The sequence below is a fragment of the Panthera uncia genome, chromosome B1 (genome assembly GCF_023721935.1).
Source record: "Panthera uncia isolate 11264 chromosome B1, Puncia_PCG_1.0, whole genome shotgun sequence".
Lineage (NCBI taxonomy): Eukaryota > Metazoa > Chordata > Mammalia > Carnivora > Felidae > Panthera > Panthera uncia.
The window spans coordinates 83,918,006-83,944,749 of NC_064811.1; the positions used below are offsets into that span (position 1 = coordinate 83,918,006).

At 37.8% G+C, this 26,744-nt stretch overlaps 1 protein-coding gene across 1 annotated transcript in view; it reads right to left on the reverse strand.

Moving 5' to 3' along the window:
• MANBA (mannosidase beta) overlaps nucleotides 1–26,744 on the reverse strand; it is a 118,546-nt gene that overhangs the window by 39,547 nt on the left and 52,255 nt on the right. Inside the window, exons 8-11 of the mRNA XM_049632135.1 lie at nucleotides 14,799–14,950; nucleotides 10,181–10,298; nucleotides 8,847–8,933; nucleotides 5,380–5,547 (exon numbers count right to left, since the gene is read on the reverse strand). Of these exons, the coding sequence (XP_049488092.1) occupies nucleotides 5,380–5,547; nucleotides 8,847–8,933; nucleotides 10,181–10,298; nucleotides 14,799–14,950 (525 nt within the window). The remainder of the gene's footprint in view (nucleotides 1–5,379; nucleotides 5,548–8,846; nucleotides 8,934–10,180; nucleotides 10,299–14,798; nucleotides 14,951–26,744) is intronic.

Consider the following 26,744-nt stretch of genomic DNA (forward strand, 5'->3'; position numbering starts at 1 on the left):
TACAAATCAAAACCACACTCAGATACCACCTCACGCCAGTCAGAGTGGCCAAAATGAAGAAATCAGGAGACTATAGATGCTGGAGAGGATGTGGAGAAACAGGAACCCTCTTGCACTGTTGGTGGGAATGCAAATTGGTGCAGCCGCTCTGGAAAGCAGTGTGGAGGTTCCTCAGAAAATTAAAAATAGACCTACCCTATGACCCAGCAATAGCACTGCTAGGAATTTATCCAAGGGATACAGGAGTACTGATGCATAGGGGCACCTGTACCCCAATGTTTATAGCAGCACTCACAAATAGCCAAATTATGGAAAGAGCCTAAATGTCCATCAACTGATGAATGGATAAAGAAATTGTGGTTTATATACACAATGGAATACTACGTGGCAATGAGAAAAAATGAAATATGGCCTTTTGTAGCAACATGGATGGAACTGGAGAGTGTGATGCTAAGTGAAATAAGCCATACAGAGAAAGACAGATACCATATGGTTTCACTCTTATGTGGATCCTGAGAAACATAACAGAAACCCATGGGGGAGGGAAAGGAAAGAAGAAAAAAAAAAAAGAGGTTAGAGTGGGAGAGAGCCAAAGCATAAGAGACTGTTAAAAGCTGAGAACAAACTGAGGGTTGATGGGGGGTGGGAGGGAGGGCAGGGTGGGTGATGGGTATTGAGGAGGGCACCTTTTGGGATGAGCACTGGGTGTTGTATGGAAACCAATTTGACAGTAAATTTCATATATTAAAAAAAAAAAAAAAACAAACTGTTCCTGAAATCTCTTCAATGGAGAATTAAGGAAATGTTCAAAATCTTATACCCACCCTTCTACCCACACATTACCCCCACATACACACTATAACCAGACAACTATAGATAAAACATGCAAGATAATAGTACATTTAATGTAGGTATATATACATATGTAATAAAACTATAAAAATCTAAAAAAAAAAAAAAAAAAAAAGGAAAGATCAGAGAGATAAATGACCATTTCAAGAAACAAAAAAACAAAAATTTCAAATAAAGAAAGAATCTAACTTTACACCTTAATAAACTAGAAAAAGAACAAATGTCACCCAAAGTTAGTAGAAGGAAGGATATAACAAAGATCAAAGGAGAAATAAATGAAATAGAGACTAAAAAGACAATAGAAAAGATCAATGAAACCAAGAACTGGTTCTTTAAAACAGATAAACAACGAGCGCCTGGGTGGCTCAATCAGTTGAATGTCCGACTTCAGCCCAGGTCATGATCTTGCAGTTCAAGAGTTTGAGCCCCACATCAGGCTCTGTGCTCACAGCTCAGAACCTGGAACCTGCTTTGGATTCTCTCTCTCTCTCTCTCTCTCTCTCTCTCTGTGCCCCTCCCCCACTCACACATTGTGTTTCTCTCTCTCTCACTCAAAAAAACCCAAAAAACAAAACATTAAAATAAATACATTAATTAATTAATTAATTAATTTAAAAAAAGACAAACAAAATGGCAGAACTTTAGCTAGACTTGCTGAGAAAAAAAAGAGAAATGACTCAAAATCAGAAATGAAAAAGATGTTAAAACTGATACCTCAGAAATACAAAGGATCGTAAGAGACTACTGTGAACAACTATACACCAACAAATTGGACAACCTAGGAGAAATGGATAAATTCCTAAAAACATACAACCTTCCAAAATGGAATCATGAAGAAACAGAAAACATGAACAGGCCAATTAACTAGCAAGAAGATTGCACCAATAATCAAAAACCTCCCAACAAACAACAGTCCAGGACCACACATCTTCACTGGTGAATTCTACCAAACATTCAAAGAAGAATTAATACCAATCTTTCTGAAACTTTTCCAAAAAACAAAAGAGGAGGGAAAACTTCCAAACTCATCTTACAAGGCAAGCATTATCTTGATACCAAAACCAAATAGAGTCACCACAAGAAAATTGCAGGCCAGGGGCACCTGGGTGGCGCAGTCCGTTAAGCGTCCGACTTCAGCCAGGTCACGATCTCGCGGTCTGTGAGTTCGAGCCCCGCATCAGGCTCTGGGCTGATGGCTCGGAGCCTGGAGCCTGCTTCCGATTCTGTGTCTCCCTCTCTCTCTGCCCCTCCCCCGTTCATGCTCTGTCTCTCTCTGTCCCAAAAATAAATTTAAAAAGTTGAAAAAAAAAAAAAAAGAAAAGAAAATTGCAGGCCAATATCCTTGGTGAACATAGATGCAAAAATTCTCAACAAAATATTAACAAAGAAACTCATATAAGTAAAAAAAATCATATATCATGATCAAAAGGAATTTATTCTAGGGATACAAGGACAGTTCAACATCTACAAATCAATCAAGATGATACACCACATCTTGTATCATTAATAAAATGAAGGATAAAAATCATGAACAGGGTGCCTGGGTGACTCAGTTGGTTAAGGGTCTGACTCTTGATCTCAGCTCAGGTCTTGATCTCAGGGGTCATGAGTTCAAGTCACACATTGGCTTCCTTGATGGGTGTGGAGCCTACTTTTAAAAAATCATATTATCATGTCAACAAATGCAGAAAGAGCATTTGACAAAATTCAACATCCATTTATTACAAAAACTCTCAACAAAGTAACTACAGAGGGAACATACCTCCACATAATAAAGGCCATATATGACAAGCCCATAGCTAACATCATACCCAATGGTGAAAAACTCAAAACTTTTCCTTCTAAAATCAGGAACAAGACCAGGATGCCCACTCTCACCATATTTGTTCAACATAGTACTGGAAGTCCTACTCAGAGCAATTACACAAGAGAAAGAAACAGAAGGTATCTTAATTGTAAAGGAAAAAGTAAAGCTGGCACTGTTTGCAGATGACATGATATTATATGTAGAAAATTCTATAGACTTCACAAAAAACTGTTAGAATAAATGAATTCAGTAAAATTTCAGGACACAAAATCAATACACAGACATCTATTGCATTTCTGTACACTAATAATTAACTATTAGAAAGAGAAATTAAGAAAACCATCTTATTCACCACTGCATCAAAAAGAATAAAATATCTAGGAATAAATTTAACCAAGGAAGTGAAAAACTGAAATTATTATTGAAAATTATAAGACACTGAAGAAGACACAAGTAAATGGAAATATATTCTGTGCTCATGGATTAAAAGAACTGATATTGCTAAACTGTCCATACTATTTAAACCTATCTACAGATTCAATGCAATCCCTATCAAAACTGCAAGGAAACAGAATGAATAATCCAAAAATTTTTAGGAAACCACAAAAGACCCAGAATAGTCGAAGCAATCTTGAGAAAGAAGAACAAAGCTGGAGACATCATGCTTTCTGACTTCAAAATACATTATAAAGCAAAATTAAAACATTATGGTATTGTCATAAAAATAGACACATAGATCAATAGAATAGAACAGAGAACCCAGAAATTAAATTCATATATGCATGGTCAATTAATTTATGACAAAGAAGACAAGAATATACAATGGGGAAAGGACAGTCTCTTCAATAAATGGTGTTAGAAAAATTGGACAGTCCCAGGCAAGAGAATGAAACTGAACAACTCTCTTCAATCATGCACAAAAATCAATGCAAAATGGATTAAAGACTTGAATGTAAGATCTGAAATCATAAAACTCCTAGAAGAAAACACAGGTGGTAAGCTCCTTGACATTGGTCTTGGCTTTGATTCTTTGGATTTGACACCAAAACAAAGGCAACAAAAATAAACAAGTGGGACTACATCAAACTAAAAAGGTTCTGCACAGCAAAGAAGACCATCAATAAAATGAAAAAGCAAAATACTGAATGGGAGGAAATATTTCCAAATCATATACCTGCTAACAGGTTAATATCCAAAATACATTAAAGCACTCATACAATTCAATAGCAAAAACCAAACAATTCAACTAAAAAATGAGTCGAGGATCTAAACAAACATTTTTCCAAAAGCATACAGATAGCCAATAAGTACATGAAAAGGTGCTTAACTAATCATCACAGAAATGCAAATCAAAACCACAATGAGGGATCACCTCACACCTGTGAGGATGGCTATCATCAAAAAGATAAGAAGGGTGCTTGGATGGCTCAGTCCATTGAGCATCTGGCTCTTGATTCCAGCTCAGGTCATGATCCCAAGTGGTGGGATCAAACCCCATGTTGGCCTCTGCACCGAGTTTGGAGCCTGCTTGGGATTCTCTCTCTTCCTCCCTTTGCTCCTTTCCCCCAGCTCGTGCTCTGTCTCTAATAAAAAAAAAATGCTGGAGCACCTGGGTGGCCCAGTCAGTTAAGTAACCAACTCTTGGTTTCAGCTCAGGTCATGATCTCACAGCTTTGTGGGTTCGAGCCCTGCATCAGGCTGTCTGCTGGCAGTGCAGAGCCTGCTTGGGATTCTCTCTCTCCCTCTCTCTCTCTGCCCCTCCCCCACTTGTGCTGTCTCTGTCTCTCTCAAAATAAATAAATAAGCTTTAAGAAAAAACTCTCAATATAAATGAGACCCAACATCCATTTTCCTATTACCACAGTCCCCTCTTCTCTCTGTGAGCCTCATCTACTCTACTTATTTTTTTTAAACAAATTTGGCTCCTCTAGGCATTTGAGTTTACAATTCTTACCACAGACCAAATTTGCTCATGAATATAAATTTTTAAAGTCTAACTAAAATATTAGCAAACCAAATCTAACACAGACTACAAGAACAAGAAGTTGTAACTAAACAGAGCTTATACTAGAACTAGTTTATTATTAGAAAATTAATTCCCAGGGGTGCCTGGGTGGCTCAGTCGGTTAAGCGTCCGACTTCTTCTCAGGTCATGATCTCGCGGTCTGTGAGTTCGAGCTCCGCGTCGGGCTCTGTGCTGACAGCTCAGAGCGTGGAGCCTGTTTCAGATTCTGTGTCTCCCTCTCTCTGACCCTCCCCCACTCATGCTCTGTCTCTCTCTGTCTCAAAAAGAAAAAAAAAGAAAAAAAAAAAAAAAAGAAAATTAATTCCCAGAATTCACCATATTAATATACTGTGGAACAAAAAGAAAGAAAAAAAGAAGTGGCATATCAGTAAACCATCTAAAGTAGAAATTCTCAACCTTTGGGGTTCCTTGGATGGGCTCCAGAAAGAGTCTATGACAATATGCAAGTATAAACACAATATTGGTGTATGTGTGGTGAGTTCCATAGATAAGTTAATTCCTAAAGAAGTCCATAACCCACGAGCCCATTCACACGCTGCAGCATTATAATCCATTCACACGCAGCTCTGTATTAAAATGATAATGTTGAAGGTTGACCTAAAAAAGGACACAAAAGTATACTATACCAATATTCAAACTGATCCACTTTCAAAAGAGTTTCTTAAATTCTACTGCATGAAAAATCATTACTTACTGCCAAAACAATCTGTCGAATATTCTTCACATACAGAACCACATAGTCATTGATGTAGGTATGCAGTTCACTGGTGTGTATATTAAACCAATTCATCATCAGCGCTGCTTCATTTTCATTATTTCCACCCCATATGATGATGGAAGGATGAGATTTCAGTCTCCTGATCTAAAATTTCAAAAAACACAAAATAATTTTCAAATGACCAATACGAAAAAAAAAAAACCTCAGAGCTATAATTATTCACAAAAGTATAGCCATTGCATTTCTGCACATAAATTCTTATGTGTCAGAAAACTCATTAGAAAATGGCTTGTAACATTACCTGTAGGGATACATTTTAAGCGATCTCCGATTCTTTTTGCCTAGATTTTATAAACACCAATAAGATGGGGTTCTTCTCCTCTATTGTATAAAAACTGAAGAAAACATAATCCCTTTTATTAAAAAAGAAAAATAAATCAACCTCATCATTATCTGACTTGCCACAAAAAGGTTCTAAGAAATACAAAAGGCAGGAGACATTATATTACAGAGGAGTTTCTCAAGAACAAGTTGGAGTTTTGTGTGAAGAAACAAATGAGGTAGAACAACCACTTCTGCTGAAAGAGGGACTGAGGTTGTCACAGTCTCCCCTGAATTCAGAAAACCACAAAGACAACTAGAGAGGGTTTCACAAAGCAAGTGAGTCCCAGAGATATTCCGTAAGTTAAAGACAAATATACGGAATATTCTAACAGAAAAAGGATTAGGGCATCAAGAGGATAGCTCCAGAAATAACTATCAATGTCATGCCCTGAGAAATCAACTAAGGTTATGCAAGTTACCGAATATATCCAAACATAGAGGAAGAAATCAGCAATCTATCTGAAAATCCTGCCAGCCTTAAGAATTGAACCTGCATGAACTGGGCTCTCTGTGGACCAGCCCTACATAAAGGTGGAAGGATCCAGTTCTTCTGACACACTAGAAGATGGACTCCAGCAAAAGAAGGTAATGAAATCTCTTTGACAGCGGAGTGAGTCAATGATCAAGAGAAATTCCTTTCGAACTCATTTTAGCAATATAACCTCATTGGTATTTATAACTTCTCTTCCATGTAACACATGGTTACAGTGATGGATCCCAGCTGATGTTCTCCGTGTGGCCTCCATTCAAGATGCTAAGTATCTCCTATACGAAACAGAGATGCATTAAGGATGCATTAAAGAGATTTATCTCATTCTCAAAAATTACAGTCTTGTGTTTTTCTAAACTAGCCTTATAAACACTATCTCCTTTATTTGCCTTTGCGCATCCCCAGGAAGTGAGGGCTGCTACCAACTATGAATGGCATGTTTATGGTGCTACTGAAAACACAAATACTGAAGAGGCAAAAAGCTGCAGTGACTCTGTTCTACGCATACCCTTCAAGCTGACCTAGAATTTTGTGGCAAGCTCTGCTTTAAAATTTTAACGAACTCTGCAAAAAAATGTTCTCCTTCTCTTTAATAATACATAAAAGAAAGGAAGGCACACTGATATCATATTTTATTTATTTGTATGAAAAAAGTTTAAAAAACTGAAATGTTTGCAACCTACGTAACTATAATTAATATTTCTAAAGTTCATTCATCCATCTATCTATGTTCCTGATAAATAACCCAGCTAGTGGGGATACACAGAGGAACAAGCCCCTGGGCCTCAGGGAGACTACAGTCTTGCAGGGAAAACAAAACATGAAACAAGAAATTCAAAGTGTGATATATGTCACAAAGGGCAAATGATATGATCCAGACTTGCAAATATAGAAAGGCTTTCTTCCCAGAGAAAGTCCTGCTCAAGTGTGCCAGAAAAAAATGAGAGGTCCACAGGGAGAAAGTACTCCAGAGCAAGGATGGCACAGGAAGAGAATACTTGATGGGGCCAGGAGGCCGGCAGAGACAGGATAGGGCATGATGAGGATCTTTATCTGGAGGGCTCGGAGCAAGGGAGGATTCATTTGTACTTTCTAAATCTTTTTCTAAAAAAATAAAACACAGACATAAAAAAAAATTATGACACAGTGAATTATTATAAGGCAATCAGCCTTGTAACCACAAGGTAGACCAAGAAAGAGAAACCCAGAAGCCATCATGCACCCCTTATATTTATTTTTTTAAGTTTATTTATTTTGAGAGTGAGAGAGAGGGAAGGAGAGAGAGTGAGCACAAGTGGGGGAGGGGCAGAGAGAAGGAGAGACAGAATCCCAAGAAGGCTCTGTGCCGTCACCATCAGTGCAGAGCCCGAGGTGGGACTCGAACCCAGGAACCATGAGATCATGACCTGGGCTGAGATCAAGAGTCAGACACTTAACCGACTGAGCCACCCAGGCACCCCCCTCGTGCACTCCTTTTAATTACAATGCTTTCCTCCTTCCAACAGTAACCACTATCTTGAGTATTATACTAATCACTTCCTTGCGTTTCTTTTGGTTTTCCACACAAATGTACATCCACAGACATTATAATGATGAAATCACGGAATTTAACATACTTGATGGATTTCAATCCACTGACGCCCTTATCCTTATTGAGCTCAAATTGTACTGCTATTGGTTGGTGATAACCTTGTCCAAGTTCTTTTTGACATATCTTTGATAGTTTCCTTGTTATCTTATGTCAAAATATTCCGGGATTATCTAGTATATTTCCTGTCTCAGACCCGGAATCAGCCATTTCTCTACGAAGCACTTTTCTTTCCTTCCCGGATCCTTGGGGTTCAAAGTCCTTTGGCTTCAACACTATTTTGTTTGAGAGATGAGGGAAGTTTGGATCCTCCTACTTCTCTACCGTGTTGGCCCCTCCCCCAAAGCCCTTCTCTTAATAGGAAAAATTATTTCAATAAAAGGATACTCAGTATTATTAGGTTGTTCATTGTTTCTAGTCCTTTTCAGTGGACAGAGTTACATTACATTCACTTCCTTGCACTTATAGATCTATAAATATAGGTGTATACATATGGAATGCAGAAGAAATCAAGGAGTCAAGAATCACTTTAACTTTTTGACCTGAGACTTGCGAAGACCAGCTTTGCCATTTATTGAGGTGAGGAAAACTGCAGGAAAAGCAGGTTTGGAGAAGGTAATGCAAATTTGGTTTGGACATGTTACATTTGAGAGGACTCTGAAGCCTACAAGTAGAAGTGCCAAGGAGGCAGTTGGATAGAAGAACCAGGAATTCAAGCGGAGAAGTCAGAGCTGGGGATAAACCTGAGCGTTATCAGCATGTAAGTGATGTTAAAGCTATTAGACCAGGGAAGTCAATTATATGATTGTGATTTTCACGCGATTTAGTGAAGAGAACAACAACCAAAAAAGAAAGAAAAGGAAAAAGAAAAGAAAAGAAAAGAAAAGAAAAGAAAAGAAAAAGAAAAAACGAAGACAGTTTTAATAAAAAGCAAAATGAAACATGAGCATTTTCCTTCTTCTTGGAATGGTAATAACATACCTGGTGAGCAACTTCTGTTCTCACTGAATCCAGGAAGCCCTGATCAGTCGGATAAAGAGCACAGGCAAACATAAAATCCTGCCATACCTATCAAATCAAATAAAAGGCAATGAAGCACTTCCATAAATTTTATTACACTGAAAGAAATTCTTCATTTAGAACTTTGGGAATTACCCTTCAGGCAAATGAAAAATCAAGTTAGCCTGATGAGTGGGATCATTTGAGCAATACTGCGATTCAAGCAGTGGGAAAGTCTCTCGTAGACCGCACGACCTTCCAGAATTGCACAAAACTGGGGGGGTGGGAATCTGAGAGGAGAAAGTGTTAAGTAGGGAGAAAAGAAAGTGAAGAGAGAGAGGGGTATTCAACTCAGGAAACAGTGAGCGTGTTGAGAGGAATATGAAATTCAAAAAAGAACCTCCCCCCTGCCCCTCCACACTGCAATACTCTAATTTTCACTGGGAATTTGATATCGAGAGATGGACCAGACTGTTAAGAAACAGTCTTTGTTTATAAAGGAATTAACTTTTCATGGCCAAAAGGATTGCTACATGGACATTTTCATAATGAAACCACATAAGTTCATTTCTAGGGAGGTTGTTATGACGCGGTGGTTAAAAGCACAGGCCCCAAACCAGTCAACCTGAGTCACAACCTTGATTTCAGGTTATTTAACCTCTCCTCCACGTGTCAGTTTCCTTATCGGTTGTTGGGGATGGAGAACAACAGAAATTACTTCATAGGATAGACATGAATATGAAATAAAATAATAAATGCAGACCACTGAGAACAATGCTTGACATTCAATAAATATGATAGAATATTGTCATATTATGACCATCAGTATTTTCAATATTATTATAATTACTATTCCTCTCTGGAGTGCTTTCTATGTTAGACCTGTAATACTAGAACTAAAAGAATGTATTTCCTTTGCTTAACCCTCACCAATGCAAAACATCCTTGGGATACTTAAATACAATATGAAACATAGCTTTTCTTCATTTATTATTTTTCTTCTCTATAGGTCTTGCTGGATCTCCTTAAAGTAAAACATTTTAATAGATTTAATCATACCCTCATATCACAAAGAAAATTACAAATATATAAATATATAGAATGTCTACCACTTAAAAATAATTACATAATTATGATATTCGCCATCAGCTATGGTTCAGGTCTTTCAAGATGCCATTTATTCCTCTACAAAAAGTGGAATATCATTTCCAGCTCTGAGAAAAGAAGGAACGAGCAATATCACCCACTTAGAACACAGGAGGTCAAAGTGAGGATACAGTAACATATCAACCAATAAAATGCTGTCAGCTACCCACCATTATTCCCAGTTCATCACAGAGTCGATAGAATTCATCTTGCTCATATATTCCTCCTCCCCAAACCCGGAGAGTATTCATGTTAGCATCCACAGCAGACTGCAAAAGGAGCCGTAGCCTATAGAAGAAATTTTAAAAAACAAATGTTAATTTGGAAATCTGGGGGTGTTAAAAAAATATTTTAAAAAACGCATCCTGGTTGATAAATACATTTCAAACCTCTGTTAGAAAAACACATTTTGAAATTTTGATGGTTTGGATACAGTGCTAAGTGGAGAAAGTGGAAATTATATACACATTAACTGTAACCACATAAGCAAATCTAGAAAAATTATGGGCTATACCTTTTCTCTGCCTTCTAAATTAACAGTTATTATTATACTGTTTTTAAAATAGTTGTAAAATCTTAGAAAGTATGAGCTAATTTTATATAACCATTGCAAATTATAAGACAAAAATCAAATTTTGCATATTAGTTCCTGGCATGCCTTTTTTTTTAAGGTTATTTATTTGGAGAGAGAACACAAGCAGGGAAGGGAGAGAGGTGGGGGGGGTGGGGTGAAGAGGGAATCCCAAGCAGGCTCTGTGCTGTCAGAGTGGGGCTCCATCTCACAAACCATGAGATCATGACCTGAGCCAAAACCAACAGTCGGACGCCCAAACGAGCCACCCAAGCATCCCAGTACCTAGCTTACTTTTATCTCGTTTTTTCAATTCTTCGAGTCCATATCTTCCTCAACTTATGATGTGATTATATCCCAATTAGCCCATCATAAGTTGAAAGTATTGTTAATTAGAAAATGAATTCAATACACCTTAACCTGTTGAACATCCTAGCTTAGCCTAACCTACCTTAGATGTGCTCAGAACACGTACATTAGCCTACAGTTGGGCAAAATCATCTAACACATAGACTAGTTTAGAATAAAGTACTAAATATTTCCTGTAATTTACTGAATACTATAGTGAACGTGAAAAACCAATGGTTACATGGGAACAGAAGGATCGTGAGTTGATCACCCTCAGTGTCATGTGGCTGACTGGGAGCTGAGGCCGCCACCACGGCCCAGGATCATGAGAGATTACTGTTGGACAGATCACTTGCCCAGGAATAGATCCAAATTTAAAATTCAAAGTATAATTTCTACTGAATGTGTATTACTCTTACACCACGGTAAAGTCAAAAAATCATGCTGAACCATCATAAGTAGGGCACCTGCTATGCTTCTTTCTCTAGTAAGTTTCCTTTCTCATCTTTCCAATTCCTATTCACATGAGCCACAGGAAAATCTAGCAATTAACAGCTACTTTGAGAACATCTACCTGCATTTCCAGAACAGAGCCCAGGGAGGAACCAAGAAGCCCAATAACTGGCTGACCAACGACCCAGAGCATTGTGCTTCAGCAAAGGCATCCATGGGCAGGTTCACTAATTGGCGTAGCTATGGTGAACAGCCACTGCCAAAGCCAGCTAGGAGAGGAACTTTGAAAAGCAAAAGAAGCAGTAAATTATCTGTGTCTATGTCTGGAGAATAATTTCACTTTCATATGAAATTCAAGACGATATACACAGTTCATTTTTGTTTGTTTGCTTGTTTTAACTCTTTTTTTCTTTTTTAAGTTTATATTTAAATTCCAGTTAGGTAACATACAGTGTAATATTAGTTTCAGGAGTAGAATTTTGTGATTCATCACTTAATACAACACCCAGTGCTCATCACAAGTGCCCTCTTTAATACCCATCACCCATTTAACCCATCTCCCACCCACTTCCCTCCATCAACCCTCAGTTTGTTCTCTATAGTTAAGAGTCTGTTTTATGCTTTGCCTCTTTTTTCCCCTCCACTTTCATCCATTTTGTTTCTCAAATTCCACATATGCATGAAATCATACAGTATTGTCTCTGACTGACTTATTTTGCTTAGCAACATATATTCTAGTTCCATCCACGTCATTTCAACTGGCAAGACTTCATTCTTTTTATGGCTCCTTAATATTCCATTATATATATGTACACACACACACACACACACACACACACACACACACACACTTCTTTATCCATTCATCAGTCCATGGACATTTGGGCTCTTTCCATTATTTGGCTATTGTCGATAGTGCTGCCATAAACATTGGGGTGCATGTTTCCCCTTCGAATCAGTATTTTTGTATCCTTTGGGTAAATACCTAGTAGTGCAACTGCTGGGTCATAGGGTAGTTCTAGTTTTAACTTTTTGAGGAACCTCCACACTGTTTTCCAGAGTGGCTGCACCAGTTTGCATTCCTACCAGCAGTGTAAGAGGGTTCCCGTTTCTCTGCATCATCGCCAACACTTGTTGTTTCCCATGTTCTTAATTTTAGCCATTCTGACTGGTGTGAGGTAATATCTCATCATCATAGTTTTGATTTGTATTTCCCTGATGATGAGTGACTTTGAGCATTTTTTCATGTGTCTGTTGGCCATCTGTATGTCTTCTTTGAAAAAGTGTCTATTCACGTCTTCTGCCCATTTCTTAACTGGATTATTTGTTTTTTCGGTGTTGAGTGTGAGGAGTTGAGTTTGATGGCAGATTTTGGATACTAACCCTTTATCGGATATCTCATGTGCAAATATCTTCTCCAATTCCAAAGGTTGCCTTTTAGTTTTGCTGATTGTTTCCTTCACTGTGCAGAAATTTCTTATATTGATGAAGTCACAATAGTTCATTTTTGCTTTTGTTTCCCTTTCCTCCAGAGATGTGTCTAGTAAGAAGTTGCTATGGCCGAGGTCAAAGAGATTGCTACCTGACTTCTCTAGGATTTTAATGGTTTCTTGTCTCACATTTAGGTCTTTCATCCATTTTGAATTTGTTTATTTTAGTGTGTGCTATAAGAAAGTGGTCCAGTTTCATTCTTTTCTACATTGCTGTCCAGTTTTCTCAACATCATTGGTTGAAGGGACTGTCTTTTTTCCATTGGATATTCTTTCCCACTTTGTCAAGGATTAGTTGATCATACAGTCGTGAGTCCATTTCTGGGCTTTCTTTTTCTTTTTTCTTTTTGTATACATTTTTATTGAAATTCTAGTTAGTTAACATACAGTGTCTTGTTAGTTTCAGGTTTATGATATAGTGATTCAGCACTTAAGTACAATACCCTGGGGCTCCTGGGTGGCTCAGTCAGCTAAACACCAGACTTCAGGTCAGGTCATGATCTCACATTTCTTGATTTCAAAAATAAATAAACATTTTTTTTTCAACGTTTTTTATTTATTTTTGGGACAGAGAGAGACAGAGCATGAACGGGGGAGGGGCAGAGAGAGAGGGAGACACAAAATCGGAAACAGGCTCCAGGCTCCGAGCCATCAGCCCAGAGCCTGACGCGGGGCTCGAACTCACGGACCGCGAGATCGTGACCTGGCTGAAGTCGGACGCTTAACCGACTGCGCCACCCAGGCGCCCCAAAAATAAATAAACATTTAAAAAAATTTAATTATAAAAAAAGTACAACACCCTGTGCCCATCACAAGTGCCCTCTCTAATACCCATCAACTATTTAATCCGTGAGTCCACCCACCTCTCCTCTGGTAACCAACCATCAGTTTGTTCTCTATAGTTGAGAGTCTGATTCTAGGTTTGCCTTTCTCTATCTTTTTATTTTTATTTTTTTTCTTGTTTCAAGTTTTTATTTAAACTCTAGTTGGCTAACATATAAAAGAATATTGGTTTCAGTAATAGAATTTAGTGATTCATCACTTATATATAGCACCAATGCTCATCCCAACAAGTGCCCTCCTTAACATCCCTCATCCATCCAGCCCATCCTCCTCCCCTCCAGGAACCCTCAGTTTGTTCTCTATAGTTAAGAGTCTGTCTTACAGTTTGCTTCTCTCTCTCTCTCTCTCTCTCTCTCTCTCTCTCTCTTTTTACACAGTTTAAAGTAAAAGCAAATTACTACAATTTTTGGCAAATTCTAAACACCGAATAATACGCTACAATGCATATCTATCCATATGTAAGTAAGTTAGATGTGTTTATTCTCACTTCACAAAGTTCATTTTTACTATCACAAAGCTTATAATCACAATCAGGAAATATTTTCTTGTAAAGTGCTCTTCTCAAAGCTTCAGATAAACACTTTACATTTTTTTTCTAGATTTAAATTTGTAAAGTTTTTAATGTTCTTTTTATTAAGGTAAAAGTAAAAGAATATGCAAAGAGCTCAGAATGAAGAAGTAAATATGGGTTTCCATTTTTTAAAAAGAATGCACAGAAATATTTAAGGTTTTTGTTTTTTTAAAAAAAGCCAAACTTAATCATTTTTTTTCCAGGAACTAACTATCCAAAATGTGCACGAGACACTTTCTTGTTCCTCCAGAGGAAATATATAATAGTTTTTTAAAAATTGGATGGTTTCAGCAGTCTCTAGTAGTTTAGCTGTTAAGACTATCTATAGCTCATGAGAGTTGAATATATGATTTAAAAATCCTTTCCATTCTAAAGTTTCCACCATCCCAGAATTCTGTCTTTTCTCTGAGTTCCTTTCACTGGAACCAAAGAAAGTAAAAAATGAGTAACTCTTTAGCTTTGTGGGACCGTTAATAAAAAGAAAAAGAAGAAACAAAAAAACAATAACTTACAAGTCAGAGGTTACTCGATCCTGGAATGAATCTGCTGGGATCCAGTTTGAGCCTTTCAGAAATATGGGCAATCCATTAATTTTGAAGTAGAAACTCAGACCTTGAGACCCTTCAACGGACTCTTCTATAAGTTCCACTGTCCTAAAATAAACCTATTATGAACAAAATTAAATACTCAATATCAAATTGAAAACATAAGCAAAAGAGGATTTTGGAGGGTTTTTTATGTTGATTTTATTCTTGAAATAAAGAGAGAGAGTGGGAGCAGGGGAGGGGCACAGAGAGAGGGAGACACAGAATCTGAAGGAGGCTCCAGGCTCTGAGTTGTCAGCACAGAGCCTGACGCTGGGCTTGAACTCACCAATCATGAGATCATGACCTGAGCTGAAGCTGGATGCTTAACCCACTGAGCTACACAGGAGCCCCAAAAGAGATTTTTTTTGAAAAGGAAAGCAAACTTTTGAACAATTTACATGAAAATAATTTAATGTTAATTTCCTATTTGCTACGAGGCACTTAATGTGGAAATGCACATTTCAGAAAAAAAAATATATATATATATAAAATAAATTATCACCAGATTCTGTAAATCTTTTAATAGAAAAAATATAGAAACTATTAAAGAGGAAATGCATTCTAGTCTTCCTCATGAAATAAGCATTTGTAATTATATCAAAAGAAATATAAACAAAAACATATTTCACAAAAATGGGGGAGGAAATCCCACCAGTTAAACTGATGCATCTTTGATTGAAAAACACATTCTCAAGCACCTGAGCGTCTGACTTCGGCTCAGGTCATGATCTCGTGGTTCATGGGTTCGAGCCCTACATGGGGCCCACTGCTGTCAGCACAGGGCCCGCTTTAGATCTTCTGTCCCCCTCTCTCTCTGCCCCTTCCCTGCTTGTGTGCTCTCTCTCAAAAATAATAAATAAATCTTTAAAAAAAATTTTTTAAAAAGAAAGAAAAACACATTCTCATTTCAGTGTTGTTAAAATGTGTCCAAATGTGCATCTTAGAATCAAAGACATTCAGCACAAGGTATTTCACAATTTAACAACTTTCCAATCTTAATGGCACATTAGTGCACATTAGTAGTGATTTGTTAAAGGGCAATGTAATTGTAACTAATTATCACATTAAACCCAATGTTTGAGAGAGCTCTGGAGATGCGCAGTTCCAACCAGAAGAAGGAACAGGAACACACCCTGCAATGTTAAAACTGCTATGTGAGAGGAAGCTGAGACCTTTGTCCCTGTGACACTTTAGCCAGGTTTTCCCATAGTTAAGCTGGAGCAGTAAGACCCTAGATAGGGAAGGTTGATGTTCTCATCCAAATCTTCATTCCTTCCAGTCATAAACTGGATCAAGGAATGAGGAATTTGATTCTACACCAACAAAGTCTAGCCTTGAACCAAGATTGTGTATTTCCTCTCTAATTTTAATTAATTAATTAATTTCATGAAATAAAAGTGCCCACCATTCTTCCACTTTCTTACCCTTGCCATTATTAATATGACATGACAAACTGATAAGAGTTAACTTTATGAGAAGACACAGAATAAGTCTTGGCTGAGGAAGATCTTGATGTGGAATTACCAATACCTGCTTTAGGGTTGCAAAATGTAAAAAGTGTACGATGATTTTCACAGGTAATTTTTAACATAGATCCAAACATCTAGAACAGTAGTTCTTTCAGTGTGGCCAGGGACAAGGGGATCCCCGGGCATCCTGCAGGGGGTCCTTGTGTTCAAAACGATCTTTTAAATAAATTTTAATCGAAACTCATTTTAGAGTTCAATGTTTTATTTTATTCTAAAAAATTATTTATAATATACTTTTTCTTAAGGATGAATTGAGATTAGACAGGAGAGTGTCTTTTTGTTGTGCCCTAAAATGTGCAGATAGCACAACCAGAAGTTAACAGATTAAAAGTTTACACCAGCAGAGCTGTTTGGTATTTTTCTAGCCAGAGGTGTATTTACTGTAACTGACAGAAGACAGAAACACATTTTTTTAAATGTTTATTTATTTTGAGAGAGAGAAAGAGTGACAGTATGAACAGGGGAGGGGCAGAGAGAGAGAGAGAGAGAGAGAGAGAGAGAGAGAGAATCCTAAGTAGGCTCTGCGTTGTCAGTGCAGAGCCCCACATGGGGCTCAAACTCATGAACCATGAGATCGTGACCTGAGCCAAAATGAAGAGTTGGACACTTAACCGACTGAGCCACCCAGGCACCCCAACAGAAACACTTTTGAACAACCCTCCTCTTCTATATGACAAAATGATTTTCAGTAATAATAATGAAACGAAATAGTGATAATATCCAAAAAAGAAATGCAGATACCAAAAGTTTTCTTTTATTTAACTTTATATGAACAATCATGCCATTTTTAAATAAAATAAATATTAGAGTATAAAAAGGGAAAAGTAATGGATTCATGTATTTGATTATGTTAATGTGTTAAAAAAAAGTAAATAATGTATCTGTATATTGGTTCATTATAGAAATGAATAATATTTGCTATTTTGAGTCTTAACTTCTAAACATGTCAAGAACTTTGTCAAAATTGATCTTCTTTGTATGTATATGTTTTATAAAGACTATAGCCAGATTTGTCAATCTATCCTTGCATAGTTGATAGAAAAACACCTTTTCTAATTTAATTTAGAAATATGTTTTCTTTTTTTAATTTTTAAATTATTACTATTTTTTTTTATTTGAGAGAGAGAGAGAGAGCACAAGTGGGGAAGAGGGGCAGAGGAGGAGGAGGGGAGAGAGAGAGAGAGAGAGAGAGAGAGAGAGAGAGAGAGAATTTTAAGCAGTCTCCACACTCGGTGTGGAGCCCAAAACAGGTCTCAATTCCAAAACTCCTGGGATCATGAACCGAGCCAATATCAAGAGTCAGATGCTCAGCCAACTGAGCCACCCAAGCACCCCTAGAAACATGTTTTTTCAAATGAAGCCCAAAATATACAAATATTTTGGGAAAGTATTAGACATAAAGGCAAGTTTGACAGAGATTCATAAAAGTTCCATTTCTCATTAAATCCCAAAAAATGCAGTAGTACCCATGCCTTTGTTTATTTAGATCCACTCAAAGTGTTTACAAATGCTTCTGGAGTGAAAAATTTCCACATCCCAAGTATGTCTTCTGAAAGTAAAAGAATTAGAGAGAATGGCTGAATGATAGTGAACACAGACATTATTTGATCCATGGCTTTAGAACAACTGTCCAGTTCTTGGTGAAAATGATTGGGCTAGGGGCACCTGGGTGGCTCAGTCCGTTAAGGGTCCAACTTCAGCTCATCTCGCAGTTCGTGAGCTCAAGCCCTGCGTCAGGCTCTGTGCTGACAGCTCAGAGCCTGGAGCCTGCTTCAGATTCTGTGTCTCCTTCTCTCTGCCCCTTCCCTGCTCGCTCTCTCTCCTCTCTCTCTCTCCCTCTCCCTCTTTCTCTCAAAAATAAACATTAAAAAAAATTTTTTTAAAAGAAAAGAAAATGATTGGGCTATTCAACATTGTTATTTTGCTTTGTAAGACTAGAATCTTTTGTTGTTCCTCTTGACACTCTTCTTCAGAATTTGATTTTTTTTTCTATGTAAATGTTCATTTCCTTTCATTTTTTTGTTGCATAGTAAATAGGTTTTGCCTTTCTGTGCACTCCAAAGAAAAGTTTGAAAGCTTGGTATTTCACTGTACGTTGTTCAAGGCAGATTCTGGCTATCTGAAAATATGTTTGTATCTGATTAACCTCATCTAAACTTCTATATGGGGTTGGGGGGGTGGGGGGGTGGGGGGGGGTGGAGATGACTGAAAAGGGAAAAACTGCGGTAGCCAAGAACATAATCTGAGCTGATTCTCATTTGTCCACATTTCTTTGTGTCACACAGTACTTCCAAGTTGAGATCAACTTTTCAAAATTTACTGTGCCCTAGCTTCATAATGAGCATTCCATCTTGTCTAGGAAAGACTTTCTGTAGCTTTTTCCAACAATGAGGTGAGATTAAAAAGAATGAATAAAATTTTTCCAAAGTTCCAGAAAACATCACACATGAAGAAATCTTTCCAAAAAAGAAAATTCCACAAGGTTGAAAGAATGATTTCCAGAAGACAGAAATAAAATCTGAGATCAATCTATTTGATTTTTGTATGAATTCCGCTGTGAATACTGGCCAGATATGCAGCACTCTTATTTTGCTGACCACAACGGAGGTTTATGAAACAACCATCCACTTGTTTCAAGATACCTTCTGTGAGTTCAGCTGCAGTCTTTCCAGAAATAGAAGAAGGACTTCTTTACTTCAACTCTTACCACCTTTTACACAGCAAATCTGATTACCTGACATATTTAATTTCTATGAAACATCTGAAGTGATATCAACAAAGAAATCCAAGGTATGTGGGGTTTTTGTTTAATATCTGCCACAACTAAAGCACACCACTGGTGTCATGTTTCACTTTGATTCTTTCTTTAATTTTAAAACACTTAACAACAAATCAAGAATTTCAATTCCAGAGACATTAAGATTAGTAAAATATTTCATATATGAATTCAAATATGCACTTACCGAACAAAATATTACATACTGCACATCACAGTTCACACTGTCCTCTAAGTTTTTTTTTAACATAGGTTATTTTTTTAGAGCAGTTGAGATCCCTAACAAAATTGAGGGGAAGGTACAGAAACTTCCCATATCCCCTTTGCCCCCAAAATGCACGGCCTCCCCCATTACCAGCATCCTCCACTACAGAGGTACATTTGTTCCAACTGATGAACCTGGGCTGACACATCATTATCACCCAAAAACCATACGTTACATCATACTTCACTCGTGGTGCGTTACACTGTATAGGTTTGGACAAACGTATAACTTGAAATGTATGTATCATCACGGTATCATACAGAGTCGTTTCACTGCCCTCACAATCCAGTATGCTTCACCTATTCATTGGTCCCTCCTCTTCACAGCCCTTGGCTACCACTTATCTTTTCACTGCCTCCAAAGTTTTGTCTTTCACAGAATGTCATATAGTTGGAGTCATACCATATGTAGTCTTTTCAGATTGGCTTCTTAAGCTTCCTCCAAGTCTTTTCAGGGCTTCAGAGCTCATTTCTTTTCAGCATTCACTAATATTCCACCGTCTGGATCCACCAGGTCTATTTACCACCTCACTTACTGAAGGACAGCTTGATTGCTTCCAATTTTTGGCAATTAGGAATAAAGCTTCTGTAAACATCTATGTACAGATTTTGTGTGGACGTAAGTTCTCACTCATGTAGGTAAATACTGAGCAAATTGATTGCTGGATCATATGGCAGGAGTATGTTTAGTTTTGTAAGAAACTACCAGACTGTGTTCCAAAGTGACTGGCTGTACCATTCTGCATTCCCACCAGCACGAATGAGAGTTCTTGTTGCTTCACATCCTTGTCAGCACTTAGAATTGTTAGTGTTCCAGGTTTTGGCCGTTCTAATAGGTGTGTAGTGCCATCTTGTGTTAATTTTCATTTCCTGATGACATGTGATATGAATAACTTTTTATATACTTATTTGTCATCTGTATCTCCTCATTGGTGAGGTTTCTGTTAAGGTCTTTGGCCCATTTTTTAATTGAGTTATTTTCTTACTATTGAGTTTTAAGAGTTCTACCTGGATATATTTTTAAAGTTTGTTTATTTATTTATTTATTTATTTATTTAGAGAAAGAGACAGACACGCACCCGTGCAAGTGGGGGAGAAGCAAAGAGGAGAGAGAGAATCCCAAGCAGGCTTTGCACTGTCAGCGCAGAGCCTGATGCGGGGCTCAAACCATGAACTGTGACATCACGACCTGAGCTGAAATCAAGAGTTGGATGCTTAACCAATTGAGCCACCCAGGCTCCCCTTTCCTGTATTTCATGTAACAAGATATATCTTTTACAACTATTTTCTCCCATCTGTGACTTGTCTTCTCATTCTCTTGACATTGTCTTTGGCAGAGCAGAAGTTTTTAATTTTAATAAAGTTCAGCCTATCAATTATTTCTATTTACAACTTTAAGCATAAAAATAAAACTCCAAAAAGGTCACACTAAAGTAACTCATGCTGAGTTTTTTCTTTTTTATAATCACTATGCTGTTGCTGTTTCTAATCTACTTCTAAATGCAATATGTAATAAGACGGGGACTGAGGGTGTAAACTATGTGCACAACTATTTTAAACTGTTATAAACTTACTTTCAAAATGACTATATGCAGCAGAGTCTCCATGAACCTGGGGACAACTATATAACTAAGAGTTCTCCAAATTTACTTCCATGTAGAATATAACATTTATTAAAGGGTTAATAATAAAAATGTGCTAAATTGAAGCATACATATATGTTATTGAAACTCAAGAACAATCGCACAGATAGGTAAAACTTAAACCAACAAAACATTTTGTGGGGAGGAGTATTTAATCACTGACATTATATAGAATTGTCAGACATACTACTAATAAAATATAGGCCAATCTGTAGTCTACACATAGTGTACCCACTTAACTGCCTGCAGATAGTTAGCAGGGCTAACTGCTCCCATTGCCCAGCTTGGATAAGCCACTGCCCATAGCCATTTTGGAAATGTTTAACTAAAATTCGACAGGAAGAAAGACAAAAGGGAAATGTACTGAGATGAACAGTGTCCTTCAAAATTCCTGTCACTCAGAAATTCAGAATGTGATCTTATTTGGAAATAGGGTCTTTACATATACAATTAGTTATTAAAATGAAATTTTACTGGATAAGGATGGGCCTTAATCCAATGGCTGGCATCTATGTAAGTAAAGCAGAGACACACGTGGAGAGAAGGCCATATGATGACAGGGGCAGAGACTGAAGTAACACATCTACAAGCCAAGAAATGCCAAGGATTACCTACAACCACCGGAAGCCGGAAGAGGCACGGAAGGAACATGGCCTGCCAACATCTTGATTTTGGAATTCTAGCCTCCAGGATTGTGAGAAAGTTAAGTTATTTTTGTTCTAAGCTATTCCATTTGTTATGGCTGCCCTAGGGAACAGAGGACATACAGAAGGAGACACACTTGACAATCTCTGTGAATTCTCTGTATTGATCAGAAGTACAGAGCGGTCAGAAATACAGCGTGATTATTCTGATTTCCCTATTTTTTTGGCTATGTACTTTTAAGGACTTTAGAGAGCCAAGAGCAGCACTTAGAAAGAAAAAGAAAGAAATCTCACTGGCATTGTGTTCTCTTTCTGCCCTGTAGATACTGCAAAGATGAAACTGGGAACTTAAGAAACAAAGAACAAAGCAAAGTTTGAAAAAAGAAGAGAGAGGAACAAATTTCCATTATTTTTCTAATTATACTAGCTAGAGGCAATCATTAACCTCTTCTTGCTTGGGAAATATGCAACGCAATTTCTAATTGTGGAATACATATTATTACATTATTTTTTCTATTTCCCTACAATAATTTAATTGGAGAATCTTGATGCCAGGTCAAATACAAACAACTACCTTCTGTTGCTTTTAGCAAGAAGATTTAGTTTTGGGGGTGAATACATGGGAGAATCTTATAAAATACAGTAAAATCTTGGTTTGCAAGCATAATTTCATTCTGGGAACATGCTTGTAATCCAAAGCACTTGTATGTCAAAGCGAATTTCAAGAACCATTGGCTCAGTTGTGATCATGGGACATTTGGCATCACATACTGCTCGTATCGCAAGACATCGCTCGTTCATCAAATTAAAATTTATTAGAAATGTTTGCTCGTCTGGGGGAACACTCACAGAACAAGTTACTCACAATCCAAGGTTTAACTGTAAATTACGCTAAAGAGAAATATCAACTAATTGATTTCCTATTTTTCCAGAAAGGCAAACCATGGTAGCCCTTCAAAAATACTTATTGTGCCTTTAACACATATTAGGTAGGTAATTCAAGTATAATCAATTTGTAGGATAAAAATAATCAATTAACCTGGGCATAAAATGGCAAAACAGTGATTAGGAAGATTTTTTTATTCCATTTACCCCAAGCAGCCTCCCCCACTACACTTATACACAAAACTTTCTTTGTTAAAAGAAAGCTGACTCCACCAGACTTGCATTCTAGGGTCCGTTTGAAAGGACTTGTTGGACAGAATTTATGATATCACAACACTTATCTTTTTATTTTTTAATTTATTTTTAAAGGACCTGCTACTTTTTTTATATTACCTCCCTTCATACTTACAGTATGTGCCTCAAAGTTACTTCTTTCAACAATGAAAAAAATTTTTTTTCAGTCATCAAGATACACTTTCCTGTTCACAAAGAAATGTAGTCCCTTCTTACGAGATCCAGTCCATCTCTGCTGCATTGGCCGTATCCACAGTTTGTAACTCCCCCAACACCTTTTGCCTAAGTCAACTGCGCTGCTGTCTTGGGACATACTCAGTAAACAAAAAATTAAAATGTGTATGTCTAATCTCAATGGAAGAGAGACAAGAAAGATATAAAACTGAAGCAAGATAGATTTCAATGAGATGTTTTAAAAATCGGAATAGTTTTACATAAGGCAAGCCCAGGATACAAACGGAACCATCAGAATATAAGAGTGAGAGAGGTGAGATAAGGAGGAGCCAATAATGAGGGAAAAAAAAAGTCCTGCTACAAAAGCTAGTGTTGGGGAGCATGCGGGCATGTGGAGTAAAAGTGAAATATAAGCACTCTTGGAAGGCACGTTTACATGCTCGATCAGAGCTGACCTACACATGCCCTATGATCCGGTGATACCACTTCCAGCAGAAATGCTGTTGGGAGCATATGTGCTCCAACTGATAATCAATAATGTTCATAGTAGCATTATTCAGAGTAGCCAAAATTGGAAACTACCTAAATTTCAAGAGCAGAATGCATAATACAATGAAATATCATACACCAATATAAACAAACTATAGCTACACACAACAACCTAGGTAAATGTCACAAATATAATGTTGAGCCAAATTAGCCAAACACAAAAGAATACACGCTATGTGGTTCTATGTACACAGGCAGACAAAAATAAACTCTAGTGTCAGAAGGCAGGACAGTGGATCTTTGGGAAAGAGGAAGGGGCAGTGATTGGAGAGGCTCACAGAGGGTGGGGGGAGCTTCTGAGGTGCTAGCAATGCTCTATTTGTTAATCAGGATGACTGTTCTTTTTCTAATCATTCATTAAGCATTTCACATATGTTCTGTGTATTTTTCTATATATGTGTCATACTTCACGATAAATAGAAAATAAAAGAAATTCCAATCCGACAGCATGGATGGACTTAGAGGGTATTATGCGTGTTTTTTTAATGTTTATTTAATTTTGAGAAAGAGAGAGACAGAGAGACAGAGAAACAGAGCACGAGCTGGGGAGGGGCAGGGAGAAAGGGAGACTCAGAATCTGAAGCAGGCTCCAGGCTCTGAGCTGTCAGCACAGAGCCTGACATAGGGCTCGAACTCACCGACTGCAAGATCATGACCTGAGCCAGTCAAAGGCTTAACCAACTAAGCCAACCAGACGCCTGGAGGGCATTAAGTGAAATAAGTCAGATAGAAAAAGACAAATACCATATGATTTCACTTACGTACGTGTGGAATCTAAAGAACAAAGCAAACTAAAGCAGAAACAAACCCGTAAATACAGAGAACAAACTGATGGTTGTCAGTCAGGAGGGGGTGTGAGGTTGGGCAAAATGGGTGGAAGGGGAGTGGGAGGTATAGGCTTCCACTTATGGAATAAGTATGTCGTGGGCATAAAAAGCACAGCATAGGGAATATAGTTAATGGTTTTGCAATAGTGTGGCAGATGGTAGGTACACTTGTGAGCATAGTTGTCCCATCACTATATTGTACACCTAAAACTAATGTAACATTGTGTGTCAACTATTCTTCAATTAAGAACAAAGGAGAAAAGAAAAGAAGTCCCACTCTGACATACTCCCACCACATAAAAGCTGGGAAGAAATAAGACTGAGATTCCTGCCAAGACACAGATAATGATGGCAAGTAGCTATCAAATTCTTTGCTTGTTGAAACACTGGTAAGTCTGAAACCATCCGAAAACATAAAGAACTTTAGGACTGGCAAGATACCGAATTCCCTGTAAGAACTACCCTGGAAACAAAGGTGAATCAGGTATTATCTCTCACTTACCAAATCTGTCACTAATCTATACTTATAATCTAAATTTCAAAACAAACACCGATTCCTGAAACTTCCAAAGAGCTCAAATTTTTGTTTCCTTCTAGTTTCCTCTTTTGGGCAAGCACAGAATTGTGGGGAGGCACAAAGATCATCTGATCCAACTTCTACCTTCCAAGCCAAGTGAACAAATGGACATAAATACTCTTCAAAGTCCCCACTGCAAATGGATGCTGAGGTGTTTGTTCCTCAGTTGCTCATTCTAGCGTGCACAACCTTGACCACCACATAACCTCTCCTGTGGGTGACCTTGGTCTCACGTGCTCTACTTTAAGTTCGCTTCGTTCTCCACCTCTATCCTATTACAGTGAAGGAAAAATTTCATAAATAACAAGTTACAGAATTAGCAAACATGTCCTCAGCTCTACTACTCTTCATTTTAACGTTCAAGTATTTTCAGATTTGGCCACCAGGAGCACATTAAACTGGTTCCTGGGTCCTTCTGACTTATCCCATCATTGTTGAGTACCTTCTTACTTTGTAGTGCAGCAAGATATTTTAAGTGCCAGCCCCAGCATTACTCAGCTCTCCGAAGAGCCCTGATCCCTTTAAGTAGACAGCTTTACCAAGATCTGAACACTACTCTGTTGATTGTTACTATAGCACCACTGTTACAGTACCTGTGGGAAGGCCTGGAAAGAGCTAGGAAATGTGTATGTGTGTGTGTGTGTCTGACTGAAAATAAACACACACACACATGCATTTACATCTGTATTTATTTCTATTATTATCTATGTATGCTGAAAATCATGAGTTTACACTATTAGCTCCAATTCCAACCCATTCTAGCTTTTCTCTTTTCTGTATCTATACCACCTTCCTCCATCCATGAAAAAGCTGGATCTCAGTAGTTCAATATACTTACTTATGTGCACACTCTCCTGTATGTAACCAATCTTCTGACCCCAACCGGCCATCATTACCACTTGGCTCAGGTGTGGGTCCCACACCATTTCTAAGAGTCTCCTATACTCACTGGCTCTACTTTCTCACCTTGAGTCATTTTTTGACCCACCGCAATCTGACTTCCATTCTGGTCAGGTCTTGCAGTCATTTCCTTATTACCAAATCCAAAGAATATTTCTTACTCCTTTTCCAACTTGAGTTCCTTATAGCATTTGACACTCTTTGAACATACTTTCTTCCTCTGGCTTCTGTGACTCCCCCCTCAACTGGTTTTGCTTCTACTTCTTTGGTCATTTCTTCTTCAATTCCTTTATGGGCTTCTTTTCTCCTCCCACATTTAATTATCATGATTCCCTGGGGTTTTGTCTTAGCACTCCTCCCCATGCAGTCCCCAAGTAGCTCATCCCCTCCCATGGCTAAAATGAACTTATTCTGTTGACTTACACATCTCTGTCTTTAATCCACATGTAATTCCTAAGATTCAGACCTATATAATGAAATGCCCATCAAATGTTATTCCTTGGCTATCTCTCAATCACTCAATACAAAACACATCTAACACAGAAATAATTTCCACTCCATCCCATCTCTCAAACCTCTTCTTTCTGAGTAATTGAGTTCAAAGACCATAAATACAACCTGTTCAGTGGGCCAAACCAACAACTTAAGAACTATTCTTTATTTTTTTTTAAGTGTATTTATTTTGGGAGAGACAGAGAGAGACAGGGAGAGAGGAGCAAGAGCAGAGAGAGAGAGACAGAGAGGGAAAGAATCCCAAGCAGGCTCCACACTGTCAGCACAGAGCCCAAACTGTGAGATCATGACCTGAG